Consider the following 26,365-nt stretch of genomic DNA (forward strand, 5'->3'; position numbering starts at 1 on the left):
TTTTTAAAACTAAGTACATCAAATAAAAAATTTTTGGAAGAGATTTTTGGTAAACAGGAGGTATTTCCTTCCTAAGTGAAAACATTCCGTGATTAAAACGGGCTGTTTACATGGGTACAGTACAGCAGCAACATAATTATGAATGAACACTATCTTCATACGGCCACTCTTCCCTCCTCCCCCATCTTCTGGATTGTCTCAGATACTCTTTTCTGACCTTGTATGATTTCTTATCTTTTGGTACAATTAACAGAGTTAAGCAGACCATAGTTTTCTACAAATAAAAGGAGATGTGTGTGTTTTGGTTCCAAACTCTTTTTGATGATGCCATCCAAGCTGTGGCTATACACTGGGTTAATTCTTTCTTGAAACAGTTAGGATAAATTCCAGGTTCCTTTTCTGGATGACCACAAGTAAGAGTCCCTCACACTGAGTTCAGAAGGAATCATCTTTACCCAACTAAATGTATTACCTTGCACTTCCCTGCCTACATTGAAACTCACCTACAAGTTGATGGCCCTTTTCACACAAACCCAAAACATCAATCTGGAGTATGTTCCAATTAGTTTGACTTTAAATTGCCTGGAAGGACTTAGACCCCTGTGAAAATTTAAGTGATTTCACAGGCTAGTACATCCCCCATTAAAATGCAAAACTAGATAGATGATAGATAGATAGATAGATAGACAGACAGACAGACAGACAGGCAGACAGACACAGACAGGGCTCGTGCGTGCGAGAGCTGGAGAATCCCATACTCTCTTCTCTATACTTCTGCAAAGAAATAGTCAATTATTCCTAAGCAAATTTACTGTAGAATCTTGTCAAAAGTTTTTTTAGGTCTAAATAATTATATTGGTTCTCCTTTAGCTGTCATTAGTCAGACCTATCTTCTTCTTCCAGAAACCATGCTGTATTTCCTCTTGTATATTATACTTGCCCTAGCTGTCAGACATCGTATTTGATTCTAACCACATGCCTAGGATGGAAAGCGAGCTTGGCAACCAGAAGTTTCCTCCTAAAACCCTTCTCAGGAACAGGGTCCCACTGGCAATTAGCCCATCAACACACTGGAAATACATGCTGGCCAAACTGAAGAAAAACTCGTGATTTCATTAATTTTGTTGACGTCATTTACAGAAAAAAATGCATATATACACACACATGTTTACACATATTATTGTTTGATCTAGTATGCCTAATATGTCCATTTGAAGAAACAATTTGGAAGTAGGAATCACTAACACCTAAATACAGATCAAGGCAAAGAACTCACTAATGATTTGCCCTATCTGTCCCTGATGCAGAAGTCTGCTCCATATTTCATGGTCTTGACCCAATAATTGGTTTTTTTTCTACTTTTTAAAAATGGCTTTGGAGTATTTCAGTGGCTCTTCTCAAATTCTTCCCTGGCCTGATTAATAAGCACACTACTCATTATGAACAAAGCTTGATAACCAACCCTAAAGGCATTGATGTCCAAACTTCGGTCCATGTATTTCTTCTTCTCATATTTATCTCGAATAAATCCCTCGACAGCTCTGCAGAAAGCTTATTAAGGATAAGTCAAACAAATCCTTCCTACAGTATGACTACAATAGGTCAATCTGTATTCAGTGTAATGTTGTTCTCCCCCTCTCCCTCCTGCCTGGTTTCTCCATATGGTTCCTGTTTCTTCACATGCAGTTTCCCTGACCAAAACCTTACAATGCCTCCTTCACCGTTACTGCCATTTCCTATGACTTTCCTTCAGGGTAATGATAGCAGCAAATGGGATTATTCTTCACATGGACATCAGAGGAACCTGTGGCTCTTCTAGAATACTGGTACAGCAGTCAATTATCTATTTTAAAACGCTTAGGTCAATAGGCCTTAAATAAAGGCAACTGAGTGCCCTTAAAGCTATTAACTCTTGTGCCCCACTACCAGATTCTGCTGCATATCTTTTGCAGGGCCCCAAATCTACATTTTAACAGGTTCCTACTGCACCCAACAAAAGGAAAAATTCTAGCGAGACAGTCTACAAACCACATTTGAGAAGCACTGCCTTTAGGGGGTTTGGTGTTGTGAGTAGGGTGCTATCCCCTGTTGACAGGGGAAGAAGGTTATTGATTAGCTGGTCAGTAACAGTTAATTCTTTCACATAGGACACAGAAAAGGCATTTACAAATGAATGGTAGTTTTACTGATTCAATACAGCACAGTAATCTACTCTTTTCAGCACACAATAGTTTCAGAGATGCCAAGACTATCAGAGATGTCACTTTGTGGGAGAATTCAGTGAACTACTGCAGTCTTAATTCTTGAATGAATCTTCCCCATGTGACGGCACCATTCCGACATCAGAAAGTACACATATGCTTTTTGTATGTGTTGGTGGCAGGAGAGAAGAAAGAAAGACTTTGACTAAACCACATGGAGACGGCCCAGTCAGATCACGGGGCTTGAGTCTTGTGTGACTTTCCCCAAACACCAAAATACCACTCAGCCTTCTAAGTTGCTCCAAAAAAGATACGGGTCTATTTGAGGTCGCCGAAAAGTCTCAGGAAGATAGGCTTCATAGAGTCGGTTTGCCTTTCCATTCCCCATCTCTTGCATGCACTGCAATCAAAGAGATGGGGACACATGGAATGTCAGATGAGAAAAGAACTGGAAAACTCACCCAACTGCAGCATTTTACAACTGAAGGACCAACCAAACAATGGCAGAACCAAGATCTACGTGCATACCTGATTTCCAGAACACCATTCTCTCCACTGCCAACCATTTGCCCCCATGGTTGTCGTTCCCACCTCCCTCCCTGAGTTCTTTTTCTTGAAAGATTCATCTGACAAGATGCATTTAATTCAGTAATAATTCAAGATCCCATTTGAGGGCCCAAGACACATTAACTACCAATCAAAATGTCTACTTGATAGGCAATAATCAGTACCGAATCAGGCAGGCAATAATTGGGCAATAACTACAATTCTGAGTTTATACTATTAATTAATCTATTCAGCTTTATTACCAATAAATGTGTTTCCCATGAGGCCTTTGAAATAGATTCCTTAGCACTTGTGAGGGACAAATCCCAAGAGTTTTTAAATCTTCAAATTCCCAAATACCTCTATGGCATGTAATTTCCTCCATAAGATAAAATAAAGTGTAACTGAAAAATACAACTAATCTTTTAGACTTTTACTGAATCAATAAAAGCAGTCTAATTTCTAAAGCCATTTTCTGGTTAAGAATAACCTCTTATTTCTATTGCCAACTTTAGCAACTGTTTTCTTTAGATCCTTTCTCCACCCCCCAAAAAAGAAAAAACAATTTAATTACGTTTAAAAGTTTCAAAGCAGGAAGAAAATAGACAACAATGAAGCCATATCACGGTGCAGATCTTAAGCCATCTAGTCTCACTAACTTAAGTATCTCATCCCCAGCCCAACAACCTAACAGCAAGCAAGATTTGCATAGACATTTTAGCAATAAAATATTGTAAGTCTAGAAGTTGGAGGGTGTGTGTGTGTGTGTGTGTGTGTGTGTGTGTGTGTGTGTGACTATCTAAAACTACAAATGTTAGATCTGCAAATGCTAGGGGTCTCATAAAATAATCCAAAGATCCCCTTTATACCTTGGGGATATACCCATGGGATCCTAGACCATAGACTATGTTTTGAAGAAAGTAAAATATAAGTAGAATAACTTGTATCTTAACTATAAAGATTACAAATTTCTCTATTAAGGTATAAGAATTTGACATATGTGTTTGACAACTAAATTTTCCTTTATTTTCACCTTTGTGCCCAGTCTGACTGAAATTCATCTGGAACTGCTCTTACATGGAAATATGAGAGCAGCTGACATACTGTTGGGCTATTTAAGTACCTGAATCTGCTCTTGAGTCCACTGGTCGAGGTTAACTGATTTTACCCTGGATATGTGCACCCCCAGATTCCTGTGGATTCCAGCACATCGAATGCAGATGAATACGCCAATGTTCCAGGAGGCCCATCGTGGCCCTGTGAAGGTCGAGAACAGGGCATTAAAATACAAATTAAAACAACATTCAAGGCCCAAGCTGGAATATTTAGATTATCAGACATTTCTGCTAGAACATAAATGAGAGAATTGTTACCACATTCACCTTTTTTTATTGATTTTGTTCACTTCTCCATGGATCGACACTTTTTTTTTAAGTTTAGTTTAAATTTAAGGGTACAGTACAGTGTTTTTTTAGTACATTCACACAGTTGTGCAACCATCACCACTATTTAATTCCAGAGCATTTCAATCATCCAAAAAGAAATAAACTCCTTAACAGGCACTCCCCATTTCCTCTCAACTCCTCCCGCCCCCCCCGCCCCTCCCCCCCCCCCCCCCCCCCCCCCCCGCCAGACCCCTGGCAACCACAAATCTCTTTCTGTCTCTATAGATCTGCCAATTCTGGATATATTATATAAGTGGAATTATACAATATGTGGGCATTTGTGTATGGAGTGGCTTTGTACAGTGTCTGAGAACATGACTGTTTGAATGCAGAGTTACTATACTGTTACTTATATAAAAAATATCCCAGGGGAAAAGTGCAAATTCATGTCACATTCTATTTAGTAGCTTACATGAATAACCTTCTCTCAAGAAACATTTCAATGGTGGTGGGGCCTGGATTCAATTTTCCTACTAGGAAAAAAGATACAGGCATGCCATGCCAGCCCAAGTCTCAACCTGAAATTTAAAACTTTATTATCTTCCCTTCCCCACCAGGCCTATAAAATATGCATCCTGATTAACTTAATAGCATCCTTTCCCTTCGAGCTGATGTCCCTACTTTACCCAACTACACAATTATCTCAATTCAAGACTGTCAAATAATAAAGATGCTTATTGCAATAAAAAAGAAATCTCAGATATAAATTTTAATAAAAAGAACTTGCCAACTTTGCTCATCCTAATAATCACTCTGGAAAATCATCAAACTCCTCTTTATAATTTTTATACAGGAAAGAAACAACTTGCTTTTATATGATACCCGCCAAAAAAATTACTGAAAGTCACTAATATTTCTTTCTCCGTCATTCCACTAGAAGAAATTTGCCACATAAAATAAGCACGCTATCCCAGTTAGAGGTTGCATTGAAGAGTGAAAAGACACCCACTGATTTTTTACAGAGATAAATGGGGCCTGTGTTTGGAAGAACCAAGGGCACCAGACTTCAATTCTGCCAGACACAATCACTTGGTTGGTCTGCAGGTTTTGACAGCAGGGTTAAAAAAAGAATTTTTTTTAATATTTATTTATTTTTGAGAGAGAGAGAGACAGAGTGCAAGCGGGGAAGGGTCAGAGAGAGAGGGAGACACAGAATCTGAAGCAGGCTCCAGGCTCTGAGCTGTCAGCACAGAGCCCATCATGGCTGGAACTCAAAAATCATGAGATCATGACCTAAGCCGAAGACGGATGCTTAACTGACTGAGCCACCCAGGCGCCCCTGACAGCAGTTTTAATGAAGCAATGCTAGAATCGTATGGCAGAAAATTATTCTTAGAAATCTGAATTCACCATTATTATAAATAAGAATGTAATTTCTTTATAGCATTCAGACATTCTGAAAAATACTACAAATGCAGAAAGCTCAAATCCTCCCTATAACCACCAGGTGGTGTTCTCTGCCTGAGATTTTATCCCAATAACGTCTTACTGCTATTATCTTGATAGGCTCAGATTGATCTTCAGCCCCTTGAAACCCCTAGATTGATTTGCATAGTAGGCCTGCCATATAGTTAACACACACAAATCATTAACACACATCTTTCAGTGGCAGGGAGCTATATAAAAACAAAATGAAAAGCCTAAACAGATGTGAATGTGGTTTCTTAAGGGTGTGGTGTGTCTACTTTGGGCTATAGTTTTCATAAAGGAATTCAGATAAAACTTAAGTTATATAGGATTAAAAATGGGACCAAGGGTGCTTGGGTGACTCAGTCAGTTGAGCATCTGGCTCTTGATTTGGGCTCAGGTAATGATCTAAGGGCGGTGAGATCAAGCCCTGCGTCGACTTTGCACATGCACCCACTTTCTCTCTCTCAAAAAAAAAAACCAACAAAAAAAAAAAAAGAAAAAAAAAGAAAAAAAAAACAAAGAAAAAAAACAAAGAAAAAGAAAAGAAAAAGGGGGACCAAAAGCTAACATTTCATGTTTCTTTACCATTTTCTCTTTGCTCTAGATTCTAGAACTAATGACGAGATAGTTAAAATATATTTGTTTCCTAACACAATCAAAAGCCACAACACTAATTAAAAGTTAGCTGTGGAATGTTCTGCCGTTTGCTTCCTGGCTCTAAGTCCAGAGGGTGATTCCCAATCATCTAAGTCACTGCCACTGCTGTGGACTTTCTCCAGCTCTCATTCCAGAGTACGTAAAGTCCTTTTGCCTCTGAGGAATACATTACCGAGACCTGATACTCTGGAGCCACTGACGAGGCCTCAGTACAGAGACAATAATAATTAATGCAGGCAATAATATTTTCATGAAAGTCAGAGGACAGCCTCCTCTTCTCCCCTCCCACATCTCTCCATAACCTTTTCCCAATGAAATAGTAACAGTTCTAACTTGGCCACTCAGCATCCTTTAGTGTTCAGCCACTAGATTTACTAATCAATAACTGCATGCTCCATAAAAGATTATGAAATTGCAGAAGAGGAAAAGACAAAAGACAAAAGTTACTTTATATGGCTGAAAATGTAGGGGAAAGGTGTCGTTATTAAAAGTACAATCTATACAGCCAGAAAAAACTTTGGTTTGAATGTCAGCTCCATCAATTATTAGCTGTGCAGCCTTCAGAGATATTTAAATTTTTTAAGCCTCAGTTTCTTCATCTGTAAAATGTGTATCTCACAGAATACAGACGGACAATATGAGAGAGCCCCACGTAATAACATGGTACAGAATGAGATTTCCAGAACCCATCTCCCACTCATCTTCACTGTAAAGGCTGGTTAACTCATTCGTATACATATACGAACACTATGCCCCATCACAGAATGCTTCTTTTTAGACAGGAATATGAGTTCCAGTCCTAAAATGTCAGAACCAAAATTGACTGACTAAATACCCCAAAGAAGAAATCTACCCTGGATCCCATTTCAAATCTTCTAAAACACATGAAATTTTAACCAGCTTCATCTCCCTGAAAATATTCTTTGAAAATACGCTATCTAAACCCCCACCTATTCCCCTTCTCTGCTTGACTCCCCCACTCTGCCTTTGTGCCCACACATGTCTTCATGATACATGCAAAGGCCCAAAACTGTCAACCCGACACGCTTGGATTGCACAGTACCTGGTACTGGTGCTACCAAGGCCTGCCTACTTAAATCTGGTAAACTTCATTGTTCGATACACACTGGTCATGGCAATGAAGGAGAAAATACAAAAGATACCACTCCGAAGCTGAAAATGGAGAGAGACTCTGAGAGGCAATATTCGGAACTATTTTGAAAACAAACAAAATAGAAAAGCAATATAAATTGATAGTAATTAGCACAACACAAGAACAAGGTCATGGATAAGTGAACATATTCCACAGGTGCTTCACAGCAGACTCTGGAAGCATTAAACAGTGTTAAAATTAAATGCAATCACTCTGCAATAAGCAATCATGAAAATTTAAAAAGTATATGAATTTGGTTGATCTACCAAGAATTTGACTGTAGTTGGTACTAGGCCAGTATCAGGGAAATCTAGGTTTACACTGACTAGTTGCATGTGTTTTGACAAGTCTCTCTAGGGCTTATGTTTCCATTTGTAAAATGTAAAGCATGTAATTAAATACTATTTACGTTCAACTACTGGACAGGTTCTACATACCAACTACTGCTGCCCTGCTGTAAATTTCTTTTGCTACTCCAACTTCCCCCGCCACCAAAGCTGCTAGCCTTAGTGGGTTCTGGGCTTGAGAAGTCAGCAGAGAGAAGAAAACTAGAATTACAGATAGCTTGAAGCTACTATTATGATAATTACAGCTTGTTGATCTCTAACCTATAGAGTTCCAAACAAATAAATATTGAGCAAAAGAAAAACACACTGAGTGCTTGGGTGGCTCAGTTGTTAAGCATCTGACTTGGGCTTAGGTCATGATCTCACGGTTCATGAGTTCAAGTCCCACATCAGGTGAGCACAAGCCCCACTTCGGGTGACCCACACTTCTCTCTCTCTGCCCCTCATGCGATTCTCTCTCTCTCTGCCTCCCCCCCCCCAAAAAAAAAGAAAAACACACTAATAAATTGATGGCTACCCATAGGGAGACTTGTCAGCATCATGGAACTGTTGAAAAGCTCTTCAACAGGAAGGGTCAAGGAAAAGAAAATCTCTTTCATCTTACTCCATCCAAGCCCTGTTGAATCTACCCTGGAAACTCCCTGAATCTATCAATCTCTACCTAAACCTATAAGCATTCATTCTTGGAGCATTATTTGCTGAGTACCTACTATGTGCCAAACACTCTGCCTACCTAAGTACTAGGGATACAAAGGCAGAGACAGTACAGATGAGATCCCCAGATTCAAAGAGCTCACAGACTAATTGGTCTCCAGCCTCCCGCCAGAATAAACTTTCTTTAAAAAAAAAAAATGTTTATTTATTTATTTTGAGAGAGTCCTTATTTTGAACATTCCTCCCCACCTCCTTGCAAACGAGCAGGGGAGGGGCAGAAGAGAGAGGAAGACGGAATGTGCTGTCAGCGCAGAGCCGGACTGGGCTCTAAATCATGAACTGTGAGATCATGACCTGAGCCAAAATCAAGAGTTGGATGCTTAACGGACTGAGCCACCAGGCACCCCAGAATCTTTCTAAAACTTAAACCTGTACAGATCAGAAGCCCGAATATTAACTTTACACGTGTCTCATATATAGGTGTGAAAATGTTAACTGGTGCAAATTTTCTGAATGGCATATTCCAAACTGAGCTCTCAGTCTTGACACAAAACCTGCTCTTCCTCCATCCTTCTTAGGGTCTTAGTCAGTTACACCTCCACCCATTCAATTGCATCAGTCAGAAATGTACACTTTTCTCCTTCTATCCCCATATCTACATCATCACCAAGATCAAAATATCTTTCAGTTCAGTATCCCTTCTCTTCATCGGCAACCCTATTTCTCTAATACAAAGTCTCCAGACTGCCTGGACTGGTGCAATAACCTCCTGATGCCTCCCCACTTTTATGTTCTCTTCTCCTCCAGCCCCAAACCAAAACCATTCTCCACAAAACAGCCAGCTTGAACTCTTAGAGAAGCAAAAGGGACCTTTTGTAAAGGGCCACGTAAAACCCTTCTGTGAAAGGCTTCCCTCTCTCACTGTGGGATTAAACAACAAAATCCTTAACATGGTCTCCAAAGTCCACGTGATCTGGCCCACGCCTACTTCCCCAGTCTGTCAACTCCAATACCAGTCTTCTTTCATTTCCTCAAAGCACCAATACATTCCTTACGTGGCTTTTGGCCTTTACACACTGACCCCAGTGCCTAAAAAGCTCTCTCCCCAACCACCATCTGCCACTTATAGCCCGGTCAACTCCTGTATCTATCAAAGATCTCAGCTGAAAAGTTTCTTCCTCAAAGGAACTCCTCGGCCTCCCAATCAAAACCAGAGAATAATCTCTCTTCCATCTTTTCTTCTGGTTTTTGCATTTTATTACAGACAGTGTCAAACACACAAAAGCAGAGTATAATTAACCACCACCTTCTGCAATTATCAACCTCTGGCCAATGTCTTTTCAGTTATACTCCCACACACTTTCCCTTTCTCCCAACCGTGGAACATTTTGAAGCAAATCTCAAATATTATACCATTTGATCTGTACATGATTTGGTGTAAGTCAGTAAAAGATAAGGACTTTTTAAAGATTATAAACCTTCATTTACCCTTTAGTTTCTTAAGCTGTACAACATTTTGTCATGTTTTTATTTGTGCAGCTGTGTACCACCTCTTTTCCACTAGACTGTAAGTGCCACAAGAGCAGACAGCAGATAATATTTTAATTTTAATATTTTAATATGTAAAATACCAAAAGATATTTTTTTCTGGGGAGTAGCGTTGTGAAATATCTATTTCCTTCTCTATATTTTTATGTACTTGCTGAATGGTTTGCAATGAACCTGTGTTACTTCTGTGATGAGAAAGAACAGTACAGGTATTTTAAAAACAGCACAGCCATCCATGCCTCCTTATTGGCTGCAAGAGAGGTTGAAACTCCTTAACATGACAGATAAAGCCCTCTAAAAGCCTGTGCTTTATACATGCTGAGGAAATCATCATTCTGAAATTTGCCACGCGCTCACACCTGTTTGCCTACACCATTCTTCCTACCTGGAATGGCTTTCTTCTCATTCCCTGCTTCACAAACTTCAAATCCAGTCCAATGCCACCTCCTCTGTGAAGCTCTCTAATGGAATAAATCTCGACCTTATTTATGGCTAATAGTGTCTATGTACTTTGCTCTTCTAATACTCAATATCTTATTATAGCTAGTTGCTTACGGTCTCTCTTGCCCTAAATAGAATGTGAGCTCTAAAAGGCAAGGACCACACGCCTTCATCATTTACCCCAAATACTTAGCACAATGCAAGCAACCAGTGTATCCAAAACTAATATTTTTTTAAATGAAGTCATCAATAAGATAAAAGTAATATAATTTTTTTTCCTGTTTTGCAAAATGAAGGGAGCTGTTTTCAAACACCTTAAAGGTGAAGCTACCACACAGAAAAGGGATTAAGTTACTTTGGTGAGGCTCCAAAGGCAGGGCTAGCACCAGTGAGTAGAAGTGGATTTTAGCACACTCTGGGGAAGAGTTCTGAAACAATTAAGGCTGTGTGAAAACAAATGCAGCCTATCCTGAAATGGCAGAATCCAGTTAAGTGCAGGTGTTCAAGCAGAGGCTGGATGATCCTTTCTCAGGGACGGCAGAGACATGATCCCTGCATGATCTCTTCTACTATCATAGTTCTATTAGCTGATTTGTAGGTAACGGTGGGGTTCCTTCCTGCTTGGCATTCAATGGTTCTGAAGATGCAACATGAGACAATCAATTTATGAAGATGTTAAGGCTCGATGAACTTAAAGAACTGAGTCAAATTCAGTTCACGGAGCTTGTGACCGGCACTGAAAACTGGTTTGAATGTGATACACACGTGAGGAAGAAGCCAAATCAACAAACTCTGGATTGAAAACAGGTTATTTCTCTTTGACTTGGCCTGTCATTAACTCCAACATGAAATTTGGGAGGCAAAGTGATGAAGATGCAGTGATTGTTTTAAGAACAATTCTAATGATAGTTACCTCATTTCCACTCACCATATCCCTTCACCCCCTGTTTCACTACGAAGAAGAATACACAGAAAGGCCAGTGCTTCTTGGAGAAATTAAGTAAGTCTGCTGAGAGGTATGTCTACCAGCCTATTTTCACCTATACAAGAGAGAATTCACTTAGTTCCTTGTTCCAAAATAACAATAAACAGTAACTTTGAACTTCTGTAAGCACGAACATTTTAAGGAACCAGCACATCAGAACAAGGGCTTACTCAATCAACCTCTGCTCTCAGAATGTTCTGCAAGAGAAGTTCCTTTCCATCTGGTCTCTCTTGCAAGAATGTTATTTCCTTTTTTCAAAATGAGACACCATTCACATTCATATATTTGAAAGAAAAACGGAAGTTAAGCTTTTTAAATGTTTGAGACAAAGCAAATTTAAACATTTCTGAGCAATTAGAGAATAAAGGTAAATAGTCCCCAAGAAATGTTAATTTGGGAAATCCGAGGTAGAAAGAACCTCAGAAGTCACTAAGTCTAAGCCCTCACTGAATGTGGGCAATCCTTCTTCAGGTGACCACCTGGGTCATCCTTGAACAACTCCAGTGCTAAGTCAGTTATATACCATTTCAAAAGACAGTCACTTTTACTGTTAGATGGCACTCATTATTAGAGATGCCTTATACTGAGTCCCATTATTCTGCATTTTTATCTCCTGGTGCTACATCTACACTCCTCTCATATTTACATAAAATAACACGGTATGCAAGATAAAGACGTGCAAGATATGGGGCGCCCGGGTGGCTCAGTCAGTTAAGCATCTGACTTCCGCTCAGGTCATGATCTCACAACTCGTGAGTTCGAGCCCCATGTCAGGCTCTGTGCCGACAGCTCAGAGCCTGGAGCCTGCTTTGGATTCTGTGTCTCCCTCTCTTCTGCCCCTCCCCTACTCCCACTCTGTCTCTCTCCATCAAAAATAAATAAACATTGAAAAAAAAGACACGCAAAATAAAGACGGAAGTTTGGAGATTCTAGTAGAAGATAGCAGCTGTCATACACTCAACCAAAATATGAGATAAGTGAACCAACTCAACTCAGGACATCAGTGATAAAACAGAGACAGCAATCAGCTTGCTATGACATCAGTGGAGATGAAGCAGAGCAACATTATCCTCCTACCAGGTAACCAGAAAAAGGTTAGTGAAGTACAACACTGCTAAGTACTCACTGATGAAATGATTGGTCAACTTAAAATGGCTTTTCTCTAAAGACATTAAAGCTAAGAAATCAGTAGGGAAGCAGACACTCTTCATCTTTCTGTACGTGTCAGCAGTGCTTACAGACCTGGATTTGCCTGGACTTTGCTCAGCCCTGGGCAAGGGAGGACCAAAAAATTAAATACAACTGAAAAAGAGCCTATAGGAATTACATAGCCAAAGGGCCCAAAACAGGGCACATGTCTATAGCTGAGTGCAGCAACTTTCCTCAGCAACTCTATACAGTGGCTATTCATTTCCTTTAAATCCTAGCAAAAACAGTAATTGCTCTGAACTAGTCCAAAACATGCTTGTACATATCTCATGTTATTTACTTAGCCCCTGCTATCCACAGAGCTAAAAATATCGGTTATCTAAGCTGTACCACAAAATCAGCTGTTTGACTTCAGGCAAGTCAATTCACTTCTCCAAGAGTCAATTTCCTTACCTAGATTAGAGTATCTCTGAAATCTACCTCTTCTAAAATGTAGTAACAGTATCTCTAAAATTCACTGAACTACTCTGAAAAGACTATACTCTGAAAAGTATACTCAGATTATACTCTGAAAAGACTATAGGAAGGGCAGTTAACTTTTAGTAAATGTAGGTTCAAGGTCCACCCCAGTCTTATTTTCCTGGTCCATAGTAGGTAGGGATTCACTGTAGGTTAGGCTATATAACTCATCCTATCTGCCAGTAGATAACTAGTGCATACTTAGGTGATCTTACTGGTAATAAAGAACTACCAAATCAACCAACCGGTACCATTATTATTCAACTCTTCAGAACAATTCAGAAGGGAAAGGGCAGGGTCCTAGTTTGGCCTTTTTCCTGCCCCCCCTCCGAAAAGGACATTCTGGCAAGGTATGTTCTGATGATGTCATTACCCCGTTCAAAGACATGTAACTGGACCTTCGTGGTCAAGTGAACTCCAAAATCCTAAGTGTGGCTTAAATTCTTGCCTGATCGGGGCCCTTCTAGAATCAATTCTTATTACCCCTCTCTTCACCTATATATGCCAATGAAGACATCACTCCCCCCTTAAAACCATATACACAGGTGCCAGCTGCTATGTTCCAGCCTCACAGAGAAATGTTGGAGGGTCAATCCTACCCATAGACACCCAGAGGCCTTTTTCACACTCAGGGACAGGACACAGACAGAGGGACTCCTGGGCGTGGTAAGTCCCTGATTCCAAACAGAGGGCCTCCTGACTGCCACAAAGTGTCTTTCCAGCCAGTCCTGGACCAGCTGTTCTTGGTGGTGCTGTCTGAAAGCTTGAGACAAGGCCCAAGTCTCTTGGGGTTTCCCTGGGAGGTTCTGGTATGTGCTGCTATGACTGTTTTTATAGTAAAGAACAAACATATTTTAAGGAGAGGAAAAGAGTTAGTCAAAAGATTTTCTGCCCGGGGTTGAAGAATCTCATAAAGTCAAGGAGAAGATTAGGCTGATTGCACAAGCTGATGGCTCCAGTGGAGGCTAGTCTTCTGATATTATAAACACAGAGTATGACAAAAAATACAAATCTAAATATATCCACCTCTTCACTTTAACACACAATAGGCTTTCTCAAAAAAAGAATAGAAAAGTGAGCCCCCTAAACTTTCATTTCATGCAGTGATGACAGCTTGCCTTCGAGGACACACACGGTCACTCAAAGATACATTGAAATCTCTCCAATTCCTAGAGACTGGTGCCAAAACACTAAGAGCATCTCAGAAGAATGTAGAACAACTTCAGAGGGAAAGAACGGATGGTGTGGTTGAAAACACGCATCTTCAGGAAAGCCTAGAGTTGCTTTTCCAAGAAACCGCAGGACGGAAGCAGAGTACGGGAACGGGAGGAAAAAAAAAATGTTTGAAAACTCAAAGACGCAAATGAAATAAGTTGTAAATGATACAGAGAGCCAGCTAAAAATCTATGACTGAAGTGTGCTGGAAATGATAAACCTGCCTGCTCTCTAGAGAATATTATGCGAATGACAGCAATTTGGGATTAGACAAAGAGAGTGGATCAGAAAATGGAGACCACCTAGACTATGAGTCCAAAGGCAATTTGAAGAAACTCATCCATGCCGTTACCTTAAATGTCCCTTTCAAAAGGCTTGAAGGAGAAAAGCCAGGAACATTTAAACAATTATGTGAAGAAAGTCAAACGAAAACAAGAGCCTGCAGGTCCAGTGAAATTTCCAAACGGACAGGCAACTACAGCAAGAACATATAATGAAACATGCAGAAGGTTCATTAACAAGGTAACTTACTGCTTAGAAATAAAGAAACTTCCCAAAGTGTACAAAACATCAGCAGTGTATAACAGAAGTGCAACTCCTACAGAAAGAGGGCCAAAGACCTTGAGAGAGAACTGGAAAGAAATATTTTTCCTCTGCCAAAGATGGATTATGTTCCATGAGAAAAAAGCTCAACAAAGTTGGTTGGCATCCCTGTCGACTGGGAGGAAAGCTCAATGAGCCAAGAAAAGAAAATGGTCCCAGCAGACAAATACTGGCTCACAGAAAGTTTAAATTCCAACTTCTCCCAAGTGGCTAATTCATCAAGCAGAAGCCTGAGAGGGTCAGGGCACGCTTTCCCTTCATCAGGTTTCCCAGGAATGAAGAGGGTTAAACTGTGAGGCCTGAGGGTCACATGCAAATTTGATTTAGCTTCAACAGCAGTTGCCTCCTGAGCATCCACAACCACAGCAGGACATTTGCCTATTTCTCTCTTTAAAAGTAATTTCGATTTACCTCTTTTTTAGGAAATGGCTGTTATTTAATTGATACTACATTTGCTCTCATTATAATTCCTGAGCCAGTGCTTAATAGAATTCTTAGGAACACGTTATTACCAATTAATTGGACTCTCTAGAATTGGGCAGTATAACTGTTGCACTTTGACAGTAATAAAATATCCACTATTACTTAAGCCATTAATTGAAGTTTGACACAACCAGGTAGAGACACTTGAAACAATACAGAAAATGCAATGAGCTAGTATTTAAAAATCTACAAAAGTAACTTAATATTTATCCAAACAAATTTTGATTTGTTTTTTAAGTTTTACTTATTTTTTTTTTTTTTAGTAATCTGTACACCTGACGTGGGGCTCGAACTCATGACCCTGAGACCAGGTGTCGCACGCTCCACTGACTGAGCCAGCCAGGTGCCCCGTAAATTTTGATTGATTGGTCTTAAAAACCATGCAATACAAACAAAAAGTAAACAGCAACACCCCCAGCTAAATTTAGTAATATTTATATCCATTTACTTCTAACTTCATAGATTAGGGGAACTGACATTTTACAATTATTTGTTTCTTAATTGTTAAATTTCTTTATAACCTTTGTTATTTTGTTTAGAATGTGCTTTGTGGGGCACCTGGGTGGCTCAGTCGATTAAGTGTCTGACTCCTGATTTTAGCTTAGGTCATGATCTCATGTTTTGTGAGATCGAGCTATGCTGACAGTGTGGAGCCTGCTTGGGATTCTCTCTCTCCCTCTCTCTCTGTCCCTCTCCTGCTCGAGCAGATGTGCACTCTCTCTCTCTCAAAAATAAATAAACTTTAGAATGTGCTTTGTTGTAGGGGCGCCTGGGTGGCTCAATTGGTCGGGCGTCTGACTTCAGCTCAGGTCATGGTCTCACAGCTCGTTAGTTCGAGCCCCGCATCGGGCTCTGTGCTGATGGCTCAGAGCCTGGAGCCTGCTTCAGATTCTGTGTCTCCCTCTCTCTCTGCCCCTCCCCAACTCATGTTCTGTCTCTCTCTGTCTCAAAAATGAATAATAAAAACATCAAAAAAAAAAAAAAAGAATGTGTTTTGCTGTTAAAAAGAAGAAGAGGGGCACCTGGGTGGCTCAGTCGGATAAACATTTGACTTCAGCTCAGGTCATGATCTCATGGTTCGTTGCTTCAAGCCCCGCGTCAGGCTCTGTGCTAACAGCTCAGAGCCTGGAGCCTGCTTGGGATTCTATGCCTCCCGTGCTCTCTGTCCCTCTCCCGCTCGCACTCGATCTGTCTCTCTCCTTCAAAAATAAATACAAATTTTTTTAAAAAGAAGAAAAAGATGAAGAAGAAAGAAAGGAAGAAAAGAATGTGCTTTTGTATTTAACTGTTTTTAAATTTCATGCAGCCAAATAAAAGTTTCCCTTCTAAAAAAAAAAAAAACCCCAGTGTGTACACAGTTCTTGTTAAATAAATGCTCCCTGAGAAAGCAGTACAAGTTGTGGCATATGCTGCTGGGCCTCCAAGTGGAAAGCCCCACTCTTTCTGGAGAGTGTTGAATTTAACCCGGAGGATGAGGTCTCCTATGTCAACAACCTCAGGAAGAGGCCTGGATGCCTATCTACTAAGAAACGAGTAAAAGAGCCCTAAGTGAGCAGCAGCACAAGGCTACTTTGGCTTTTATCTCTAGGTCAAGTTCTCTAGAGCATAAACTCCTGCGTGGTGGGTCCTTAGACAGCACCTTTCACAAGGAGGAGAGCCTGGTGCTGAGCAAAAAAAGAAATCAAGCAAGGTAATCAAGAAGCTGGTCCCATAAAGCTAAGGCACAGAGACCTCAGAATTGGGAAGCAGAACAGGGACTAGAAACAAGCCAAGGTAGGATCAGCAATTAAACTTTGAAAGGGCGACTATTTTTTAGTTTCGTATATATTTTGTAAGAAAGTCCCTTTTTTATTCTCCCTTTGTACTCAAAGTTCTAAACAGTCTTTTTTTTTTCTTTTCTTTTTTGAGATGGAGAGGGAGAGGGAGAGGGAGAGGGAGGGCGAGGGAGGGAGAGGGAGGGAGAGGGAGGGAGAGGGAGGGAGAGGGAGAGGGAGGGAGAGGGAGGGGGAGGGAGAGGGAGGGAGAGGGAGGGAGAGGGAGGGAGGGAGAGGGAGGGAGGGAGAAAGGGAGGGAGGGAGAGAGGGTGGGAGGGAGGGAGGGAGAGAGAGAGGGAGAAAATAAATCTTAAGCAGGCTGGAGCAGGGCTCAATCTCACCGCTATGAATGAGATAATGAGCTGAGCCAAATCAAGAGCCAGATGCTTCACTGACCGAGCCACCCAGGCACCCCAAAGTTCCAAACAGTGTTAACAGGGCTAAGGGGAAAGAATGAGAGGAAGTGACTGTGTCTCTATGTGAGCCAGAGCTTTAGAGTAGACGTGGCAACATGTGAAAGCACTGATAATCCAGAAGAAGCTACCCAAATTGGGAAAGAGAAACAGGACACACTGGAGTTCCCTGGGATTCTCTCCCTGAATTCATATTCTGGAGATTCTAAAGTTTGGGCATAAGGAAAACTGGATTACTCATACTTTCTGATCAACTTAAGATCTCTCACAAATAGCTGTATCTGGGCTATTACTTGTATTTACAAAACATCATTTTATGAAAATCTTGCTCCATCCACTTTCCCAATCGAGCCTCTTCTCCTTCCTGCCCTGATTCCCACAGCATCTTATTGTTGTCCTGTGGCACTCATCTACGGTTGTTTTGTGGTTCAGTTTTATTTTTAGTTTTGGTTATTTCTGTGAGCTCCTTTAGGTAACAACGGCCCAATTTAGTATACTGTTAAAAAACCTAGTATTTTTCTTATGTGGACTTGAGGTTTAAATCACTTATTACTCAGAAAAATCACACAAAGGTAATTTAAATATTCCTACACAGAAAGTTGGGGAAAGGGTGTCCTTACTGCTCTTTGTCTCCTAGTTAGCCCATGATATTTTGGCTCTAGCCAATTTCCTCTGCACAAAGACCCTGCTTAAAGCATTTATGAATACGATAGAAGAGTGGGGGCTGAGATACAGCGTCTCCAAAAAGGGAGGGAGGAAATAAAAAATAGCTGCTTTCATTGGGGGCAGGAAGGAGATTGTTTCATTAGGAGCTAAACAGTGAGACTATCTCAGTACAAACAATTGTTTGGCTTGAAGGCTCTATGTGGGCAATTACTCCAGCAAAAGCTCAGCTGGGATGGAACATAGAGCCTGCCAGGACCGAGGGATAGGGACCAACACAGGCTTAAGCATTTAAATCATGGCTTTGGGATCCCACAGCATCCCAGCAAGGATGGTCACGAAACACACTCTACCCCAGTCAGCCAACAGCATCATTCTGTACCCAACCTAGTCAAGACTGTAGATTTATAAGAAATGAGGAAAAGATGGCACTGGGGGCAAATGCAAAATCATTCAACCAAAACCCAACATATTATAGCAAAAATAACAAGTATTAAAATTAGGTCTCATAAGGGAACTAGTACATTTCAATCACTACCTCAATGGTGTGAGGGAGGAGGTGGGGAGGAGGTATGTAGGGGAGGGATGGCTGAGCTAACAGCTAGGCAATCATTTCAAAGTCTGCAAGGTGGGGGCACCTGGCTGGCTCAGTCAGCAGAGCACTGGACTTTCAATCTCAGGGTTGTAAGTTCAAGCCCCATGGTGGGTATAGAGACGACTTAAAAATAAAATCTTAAACAAACAAACAAACCCCCAAATCTCCCAGGTGGACCTGATATTTCAACATTTGATATTATGATTAAACTATCACTCATGACTTCACTTTAGGCAGCAACAGCTAACTTGATCCACTAGAAGTCACAGTCTTCACTCCCTGGGGACACTTACTTCTTTACATTTTTTAGGTTGTTTCAGGTTAAAGCCTTAACTTCCTCTTTGCAACAACCAGTATCTACTCATATCCTAAAAATAATTCTGAAGATCCAAACCGAGCCCACTGGCTGGGAAATGCATATTTCTTCTTCTTTGGAAGAATTTCTTTAGTAGCTAAAGAAGAGTGATATAGCTCTTGACCAATGAGGTTGCTCTTCATTCACCACCCCCAGGATAGGTAATAAGCAGAAGAGGAACAAAATGAAAATAGATATTAAGAATAGCCCACATTCAATGAACTACTGGGACCTCCTCAAAATAAAAAGCTTCTGCACAGTGAAGGAAACAATCAGCAAAACTAAAAGGCAACCGACAGAATGGGAGAAGATATTTGCAAATGACATATCAGATAAAGGGTTAGTATCCAAAATCTATAAAGAACTTCCTAAACTCAACACCCAAAAAACAAATAATCTAGTGAAAAAATGGGCAAAAGACATGAATAGACGCTTCTCCAAAGAAGACATCCAGATGGCCAACCGACACATGAAAAAATACTCAACATCACTCATCATCAGGGAAATACAAATCAAAACCACAATGAGATACCACCTCACACCTGTCAGAATGGCTAACATTAACAACTCAGGCAACTACAGATGTTGGCGAGGATGCGAAGAAAGAGGATCTCTTTTGCATTGTTGGTGGGAATGCCAGCTGGTGCAGCCACTCTGGAAAACAATATGGAGGTTCCTCAAAAAAACTAAAAATAGAACTACCCTATGACCCAGCAATTGCACTACTAGGCATTTATCCACGGGATATAGGTGTGCTGTTTCAAAGGGACACATGCACCCCCATGTTTATAGCAGCACTATCAACAATAGCCAAAGTATGGAAAGAGCCCAAATGTCCATGGATGGATAAATGGATAAAGAAAATGTGTTATATATACATATATACACACACACACACACACACACACACACACACACACACACACAATGGAGTATTACTCGGCAATCAAAAAGAATGAAATCTTGCCATTTGCAACTACGTGGATGGAACTGGAGGGTATTATGCTAAGTGAAATTAGTCAGAGAAAGACAAAACTCATATGCCTTCACTCATATGAGGACTTTAAAAGACAAAACAGATGAACATAAGGGAAGGGAAACAAAAATAATATAAAAACAGGGAGGGGGACAAAACAGAAGAGACTCATAAATATGGAGAACTGAGGGTGACTGGAGGGGTTGGGGGAGGGGGGATGGGCTAAATGGGTAAGGGGCACTAAGGAATCTACTCCTGAAATCATTGTTGCACTGTATGCTAACTAATTTAGATGTAAATTTTAAAAAATAAAAAATAAAATTAAAAAAAAAGAAAGAAGAGCCCACATTCAAACAGTACCACTCTTTGCCCTCAGAGCAGTGCTTCTCAACTGTAGCAACTTCCCCCCAAGAGGCAATGTCAATGTCTGGAGACATTTTTAGTTGTCACGATTGGCAGGGGGTGGGGACTGTCATGACTGGCATCTAGTGGGCAAGGCCAGGGAAGCTGGTAAACATCCTACAAGGCACAGGACAATCTCTCAACAAAGAAGTAGCCAAAATATCAATAGGGCTGATATTGAGAAGTTCTTCTCTACAGGAATTATTTCTAGGCCATTTAGTCTGAAGCACGTGAGATTTAAGAATATATCAATTCTGTGAAAAAGCCTTCTCTCTTGTTCGGTAACAAACAGATAAACATTAAGTACAGAAAGAACCATAAGGATTGTCTAGTCCAAGCACAGATGGAGAAACCAAGACCCAGAGAGGTCAAGTCATTTACCCAACTTCATAGAAGAAATCACCAGCTGGGCTGGAGCCAGAATCATCTTTCTATACCCCCAAAAGTGTGTTACACATAGATGCTCAATAATGGTTGCTAAATTGATACCCTGTTCTTTAGATGTTCTTTTCTATTACAACATACAATTCACTCTCTGCTACTGGGATGCCCAACAACTGAGACTGTGTGTGAAGGCTTATTCACACCTCTTCCTACCCACATTCCTCTTCCTCAAAAGAAGCCCAAAAGTGGAGAAGAGTGGAACATACCAGGGCTCCAGAACAAGTGGCCAGGCAGAATATGCCTTTCCATTATTTGAAGGGAAGCTCGTGCCTTTCACCCAGAAGGAGGCTTTACACAAAATCTGAGTCAACAAACAAACCCTTGTGTAAGACCATGACACATGGCCTTCTCTCTGCAACGGTGTGCAGCAGCTTTCCTAACACATCACTGGATCCCCAACCAATGGCAAACAGACGGAAAATCAGGTCCAGTTTAACTGAATCACAGTTGTATCCAAACAAGCTAGAGAACTTTCATTTTCAAACAAACAGCATACTAGAAATGAATTCTGGGATCAAAGTACAGACAGTCCAGTGGCAAGGTGAATGTTAGTCATCTAAACAGTCCTGGCTTAAGGGAGGAGAGCAAAAGGTAGAGATTTGCCCTTTCAAAAAGAAAACACTCACTACCATGTTTCAAAACTCTATGTTTCAGAATTGGGCATAATGAGATACGGGTCAGAAAGTGTGGGGCAATGGGGTGAGGCAAATGTCAACGGTGTGGACAGAAAGATCCTGCAAAAGGAACAGTGTGTAGAGGAACCCAGGGCAGGCCTCTAGGAAAAAAAATCGCAGCTTCAAAACAGCTAAAGCAGGGTTCTCCCAATTAAGTAAACCTGTTCCAGTGGGTATAAGAAGAGCTTCTAAAACTGCTGCAAGGTTATTATTAATTTCTGTAGCACCTGAGAGCAGTGTCTAAACATTTACTCCCATCCCACAAAAAGGCTAAAGGAGTGCTTTTTCAGCCTCCTGTTTCACACCCCATGCTACATTTCTCCCAAGATGATGTGTCACACGAAAACCTCCCACTGAGAGGGCAGAGTACTGGCTTCGTGACTGGCTCCCTCTTTCAAGGCGGCACAGATGCCAGAAGCACAAAAAAGAAAGAGATGGCGCAAAGAAGTAACCACAATAAAGCAACCACGAAATTCACCTGCTCGGCTTCCTGGACTGTCACAGGTCTTCAAACATCAGAGTTAACTGCATGAGGATGACTTTCAAAAGCCAAAACAAAAAAAGCATATGATCCGAACACACATTAACAGAATAATAGTGTTCGTGGTGGAGACATGGCCAATGTGCGCCAGATGCTGTGCATTAGGTATACAGACATACATGGAACACACAGTCCCTGTCCTTGTGGAATTTACAGTCCAAGGAAAGCTCTTAAAACAGAACCAAAAAAATCTACCGCAAAACAAACAAAAAATGCAACAGTATCACCCCCTTTCTACCAATGGAGGACTTCTAATCTACCTTCCCAGTGGACTGGTTAAGTGAAGGAGGGCTGTATGAACAACAAAAGATGCTCATCAATGAACAGCAACATGTCCATATATCAAGCATATAATGTGGAAGACTATGCATAAAATAAGAATATATCTTGGGGGGCACCTTGGTGGCTCAGTTAAGTGTCCAACTCTTGGTTTTGGATCAGGTCATAATCTCATGGTTTGTGGTGAGTTCGACCTCTGAGTCAAGCTCCACACTGACAGTGAGGAGCCTGCCTTGGGATTCTCTCTTTTCCTCTCTCTCTCTCTCTCTGCCCCTCTCCTCCTTGTGTGTGTGCTCTCTCTCTCAAAATAAATAAATAAAACTTAAAAAAAAAAAAGAATGTATCTTGGCCCATCTTGCTGTGATCATGTCCCATAAATTTGTTCTTTATGGTTAAGCCAGGATTCTCTGCAGCTCTCCACTCCTCACTTCAACAGATGTCTACTGCAGTGAAGCAGTTCACAATGACAACCCCACAGCAAGGCCATCTCTGCATGGGCTCAGCCAAGAGAACTCCCTGACAACATTTTAAAATTAGAGGGCCCACGTGACCACTCAACTCTGAACACACAAATAACCCATGAGTCTAACAACAACACAAAAATTTACATTATACCATTATTTATAATACTGAATAACTAAAAACCCAAATGTTCAACAATTGGGCAAGAACTAAATAAGCAATGACATATTCAAATGATGGAATACAGTAAAGGTACGTAAATGTTTTTAATGTCATGAAATACGCTTATGATAAGTGTTAAGCAAAACAATGATATAAAATTATTATGGAATAATTTCAAGTAAAACAATGGGTGATAGGGATTATGTGAAATATCTTCTGCATCATTACCCTTTTTCATACTTCCCAATCATTTTTTTTCACAAATATGAGTAATTTTCAAAAGCAGAAAAAAAAATAAAGTTTGTTTTTTAAAGAAAATAACATTTAAAGATGTTTAACTAATAGGCATAAGGACCTTCCTGCTTCCCCACTCCCCAATATCCCACAATACAAAAAATAATTGGTCTATGGTGATGTATTTTTTCTTTTCCTTAAATGCATTAAGAAGTCTAATGAGGGGTGTCTGGATGGTTCGGTTGGTTAAGCATCCGACTTCAGCTCAGGTCATGATCTCAGTTTGTGGGTTTGAGCCGTGCATTGGGCTCTGTGCTGATGGCTCAGAGCCTGGAACCTGATTCAGATTCTGTGTCTCCTTCTCTCTCTGCCCCTCCCCCACTCACGCTCTCTGTCTTTCAAAAAAGTGAATAAACATTAAAAAAATTAAAAAAGAAAAAAAGAAGTCTATTGAAACTGAGCCCTATTTTTACTCTGCCCACAATATGGGCCTTTGATTTGACTCACTCGTATCAGACAAACCAGCTTCAGAACCTAGTCAGAAGGCTCAGAGGAACTGCTCTGGAATCTTCCTTCCAATGCTGCATTGAATGATTTTTCCTTCTCTCACATACAAGCTGGGATGTTCACACAGCACTCACACTACAGGAAAGTTTTTCTCACAATTCTCCTCTAGTCTAAGACAGTTCCTCTAACCAAACTCCTCAGGCCTACCTTCAGAGGGACAGGGCCCCCAGTTTCAAACAGCTGTTCTTTCAATACAAATGCTTTCAACATAGCAGAAGAGCCTAAATCTTTTTCACTCTTTCTTTCTCAAATCAGCTGCCACACATAAATTGGTTTCCACTAACCGCTGCTTATCGCTACTTTGAACAAAAGCATCCTGGTAAGAGCACGGAATGTCCTTCCTATTATTCATCGAAGAGCTTGTGTCAATTATAAGGCAAGTGGCAAAGTATCAGCAAGAAGACACTGACACCCTCTCCTTCACGATCTTTAGATTGCAGCATAAGATGTTACCAGTTCACACAGAAAATTCTGTAACAAATTATTTTTTGAAGGCAGAAGAAGAAAAGCAACCATCTAAACAATATTAAGACAAAATGTTTAACTCAAGGCTTGAAATTCTAGAGAATTCATTTCTAAATCTATACATTGGGGGACTTCCAGTAAGGCAAGGAAAGAGGAAGAAGCTTAATAAAATTAACTTTGAGTGTACTTCAGTAAGTTACGTTGCAGGATTAATGTGCAGGCCTTAAAGATGTAAGCCAGGCGGCCCCAGTAAAGGCTTGGGGATTTTACGGTCTTTCCATCACTAGCTGTGAAAGACAGCATGCTAATTTAAAAAAAAAAAAAAAAAAGGAAAAGAGAAGGTGCTCTATTTTCTCAAATCATTACGGTAGGCCAGGCTTATGAGCTAGAGCTGAGAGTAGGCCTCCTTTACTCCTGTATTCGCTTTATTATTTTCAACGCATCATAAAATGAGAACATTACACATTTGTTTTTTGGGTGAGGAGAAATGAAATGGTGCCTGAGGGATCCAGTTCTCAGTCTTTCAGATTAAGAAATTTCTTTTTGAAAGTTCTGACTTGAAATTAAGAAAAAAAAAATCAACAAAGTATTCTCCAGTTGGGCTTATGAAATCCAATACTTTCTAAATAAACCATATCCTATATGCATTCAAAAGCAAACCGGAATACCCATAAGAAATATACAAACTGGGTGGGGAAAAGAGGGCTATGGTCAACAAAAACAGTCAGAGAACTATTTAACATTACTTGAAAACGAAAAGCAGCAGCGGTATTAAAATCTTATTACTACCCAGTGACATGTTACAAAGGCGGGATTCCAGGGCAAGTTTCAGCCACACACGAGGGAGGATGGGGGGAGGGGGAGCAAGGGAGAGGAGTGCTGGACAAACTGAAGACAACCGCCAGGCAACCTTACACTGATGGATGGCCACAGCTGAAGGTAGATTTGGCTCATCTCTGGGGTTTTCCACTGGGAAGGGACCTGCAGTTCAGCCATCAATGGACCAGCATCCACAAAGCCTGTGGGGAAATACAGGAGCCAGAAGAGTGGGGTAGGGAAGGAGAAAGTTTGGAAAATGGAAGAGTCAAATACAGTAGCAAAGTGTTGTAATTATTAAACATGAGGCTTCAAAAAATGCATAGATGTACCTCATAAATCGAAATGGACTGGCTGAAAAGAACTGGTACTTTGGGAAGCAGTCTGATACGCTTTTTAGAATACCAAATTACACTTTAATTACATCTGTGAATTGTACCTGCCAAGAGGAAATTAATTTTGGGAGGAAAGAGAAGAACAATGAAATCTGCAATTTTTATAGACGGTAACTTTACTCAGAGTCCCTTACCCCGTCACCTCTGTGGAAAATAACAGCCTGAAGAGAAATATACTCACACTCTACTGAAAACCTTTGCTGGCCTAGTTCCACCAATTCCATTAATGTAGCAGGGGCCCAAAGGCAGGTGACCTGATTGACAAAAAAAGCCCTTCTAGAAAGTGCCAAACTTCTATCTTGTAACTCATTAAACATTTTATAATCAAGAAGAAAACTACTAGCAGTACCTTGGAAAGCTCTGCCTTTAAATGGAACAGCAGCAACCTTCCTTAGAAGACAAAAAAATACTTTTCAGGTCCAGTATAGAAGAAAGTGGATCAGGTGATCTCACCTCCCTCCCCCAGTGCTAACCTATCTGAAGCTGTGGGGGGAAAACCCCAGACGAACCAATAACACTAGTTAAAATGGTGTGTAGCACAAGGAAAATTAGCTCCACTGCAATTACTTTAACTGTCAAGGAAAGTCTCATCTGCACCATGTTAGAAGGCTGAAATCCTTAAAACTTTCTTTGTACATCTTACGTGTTATTGACTCAAGTCTTTCAGTTGTAGATGAGACAAGCTTAGTGTATGTGTATACACACACACACACACACACACACACACACACACATACACACACACACACACA

General features: G+C 40.6%; 1 protein-coding gene across 2 annotated transcripts in view; it reads right to left on the bottom strand.

Moving 5' to 3' along the window:
* The window catches only part of SMAP2 (small ArfGAP2), a 48,016-nt gene that overhangs the window by 12,637 nt on the left and 9,014 nt on the right, over positions 1 to 26,365 (bottom strand). Inside the window, exons 1-4 of one of the 2 annotated variants that reach the window (XM_053896914.1) lie at positions 25,318 to 25,332; positions 3,871 to 4,004; positions 2,516 to 2,601; positions 1,463 to 1,541 (exon numbers count right to left, since the gene is read on the bottom strand). In XM_053896914.1, the coding sequence (XP_053752889.1) occupies positions 1,463 to 1,541; positions 2,516 to 2,598 (162 nt within the window). In that variant the 5' untranslated portion in view covers positions 2,599 to 2,601; positions 3,871 to 4,004; positions 25,318 to 25,332. Of the gene's footprint in view, positions 1 to 1,462; positions 1,542 to 2,515; positions 2,602 to 3,870; positions 4,005 to 25,317; positions 25,333 to 26,365 lie in introns of those variants that run through there. The other variant, XM_019429113.2, reaches the window with a different exon arrangement.

Source organism: Panthera pardus, unplaced genomic scaffold, assembly GCF_024362965.1.
Source record: "Panthera pardus isolate Hobbes unplaced genomic scaffold, ASM2436296v1 HiC_scaffold_11, whole genome shotgun sequence".
Taxonomy (NCBI): domain Eukaryota; kingdom Metazoa; phylum Chordata; class Mammalia; order Carnivora; family Felidae; genus Panthera; species Panthera pardus.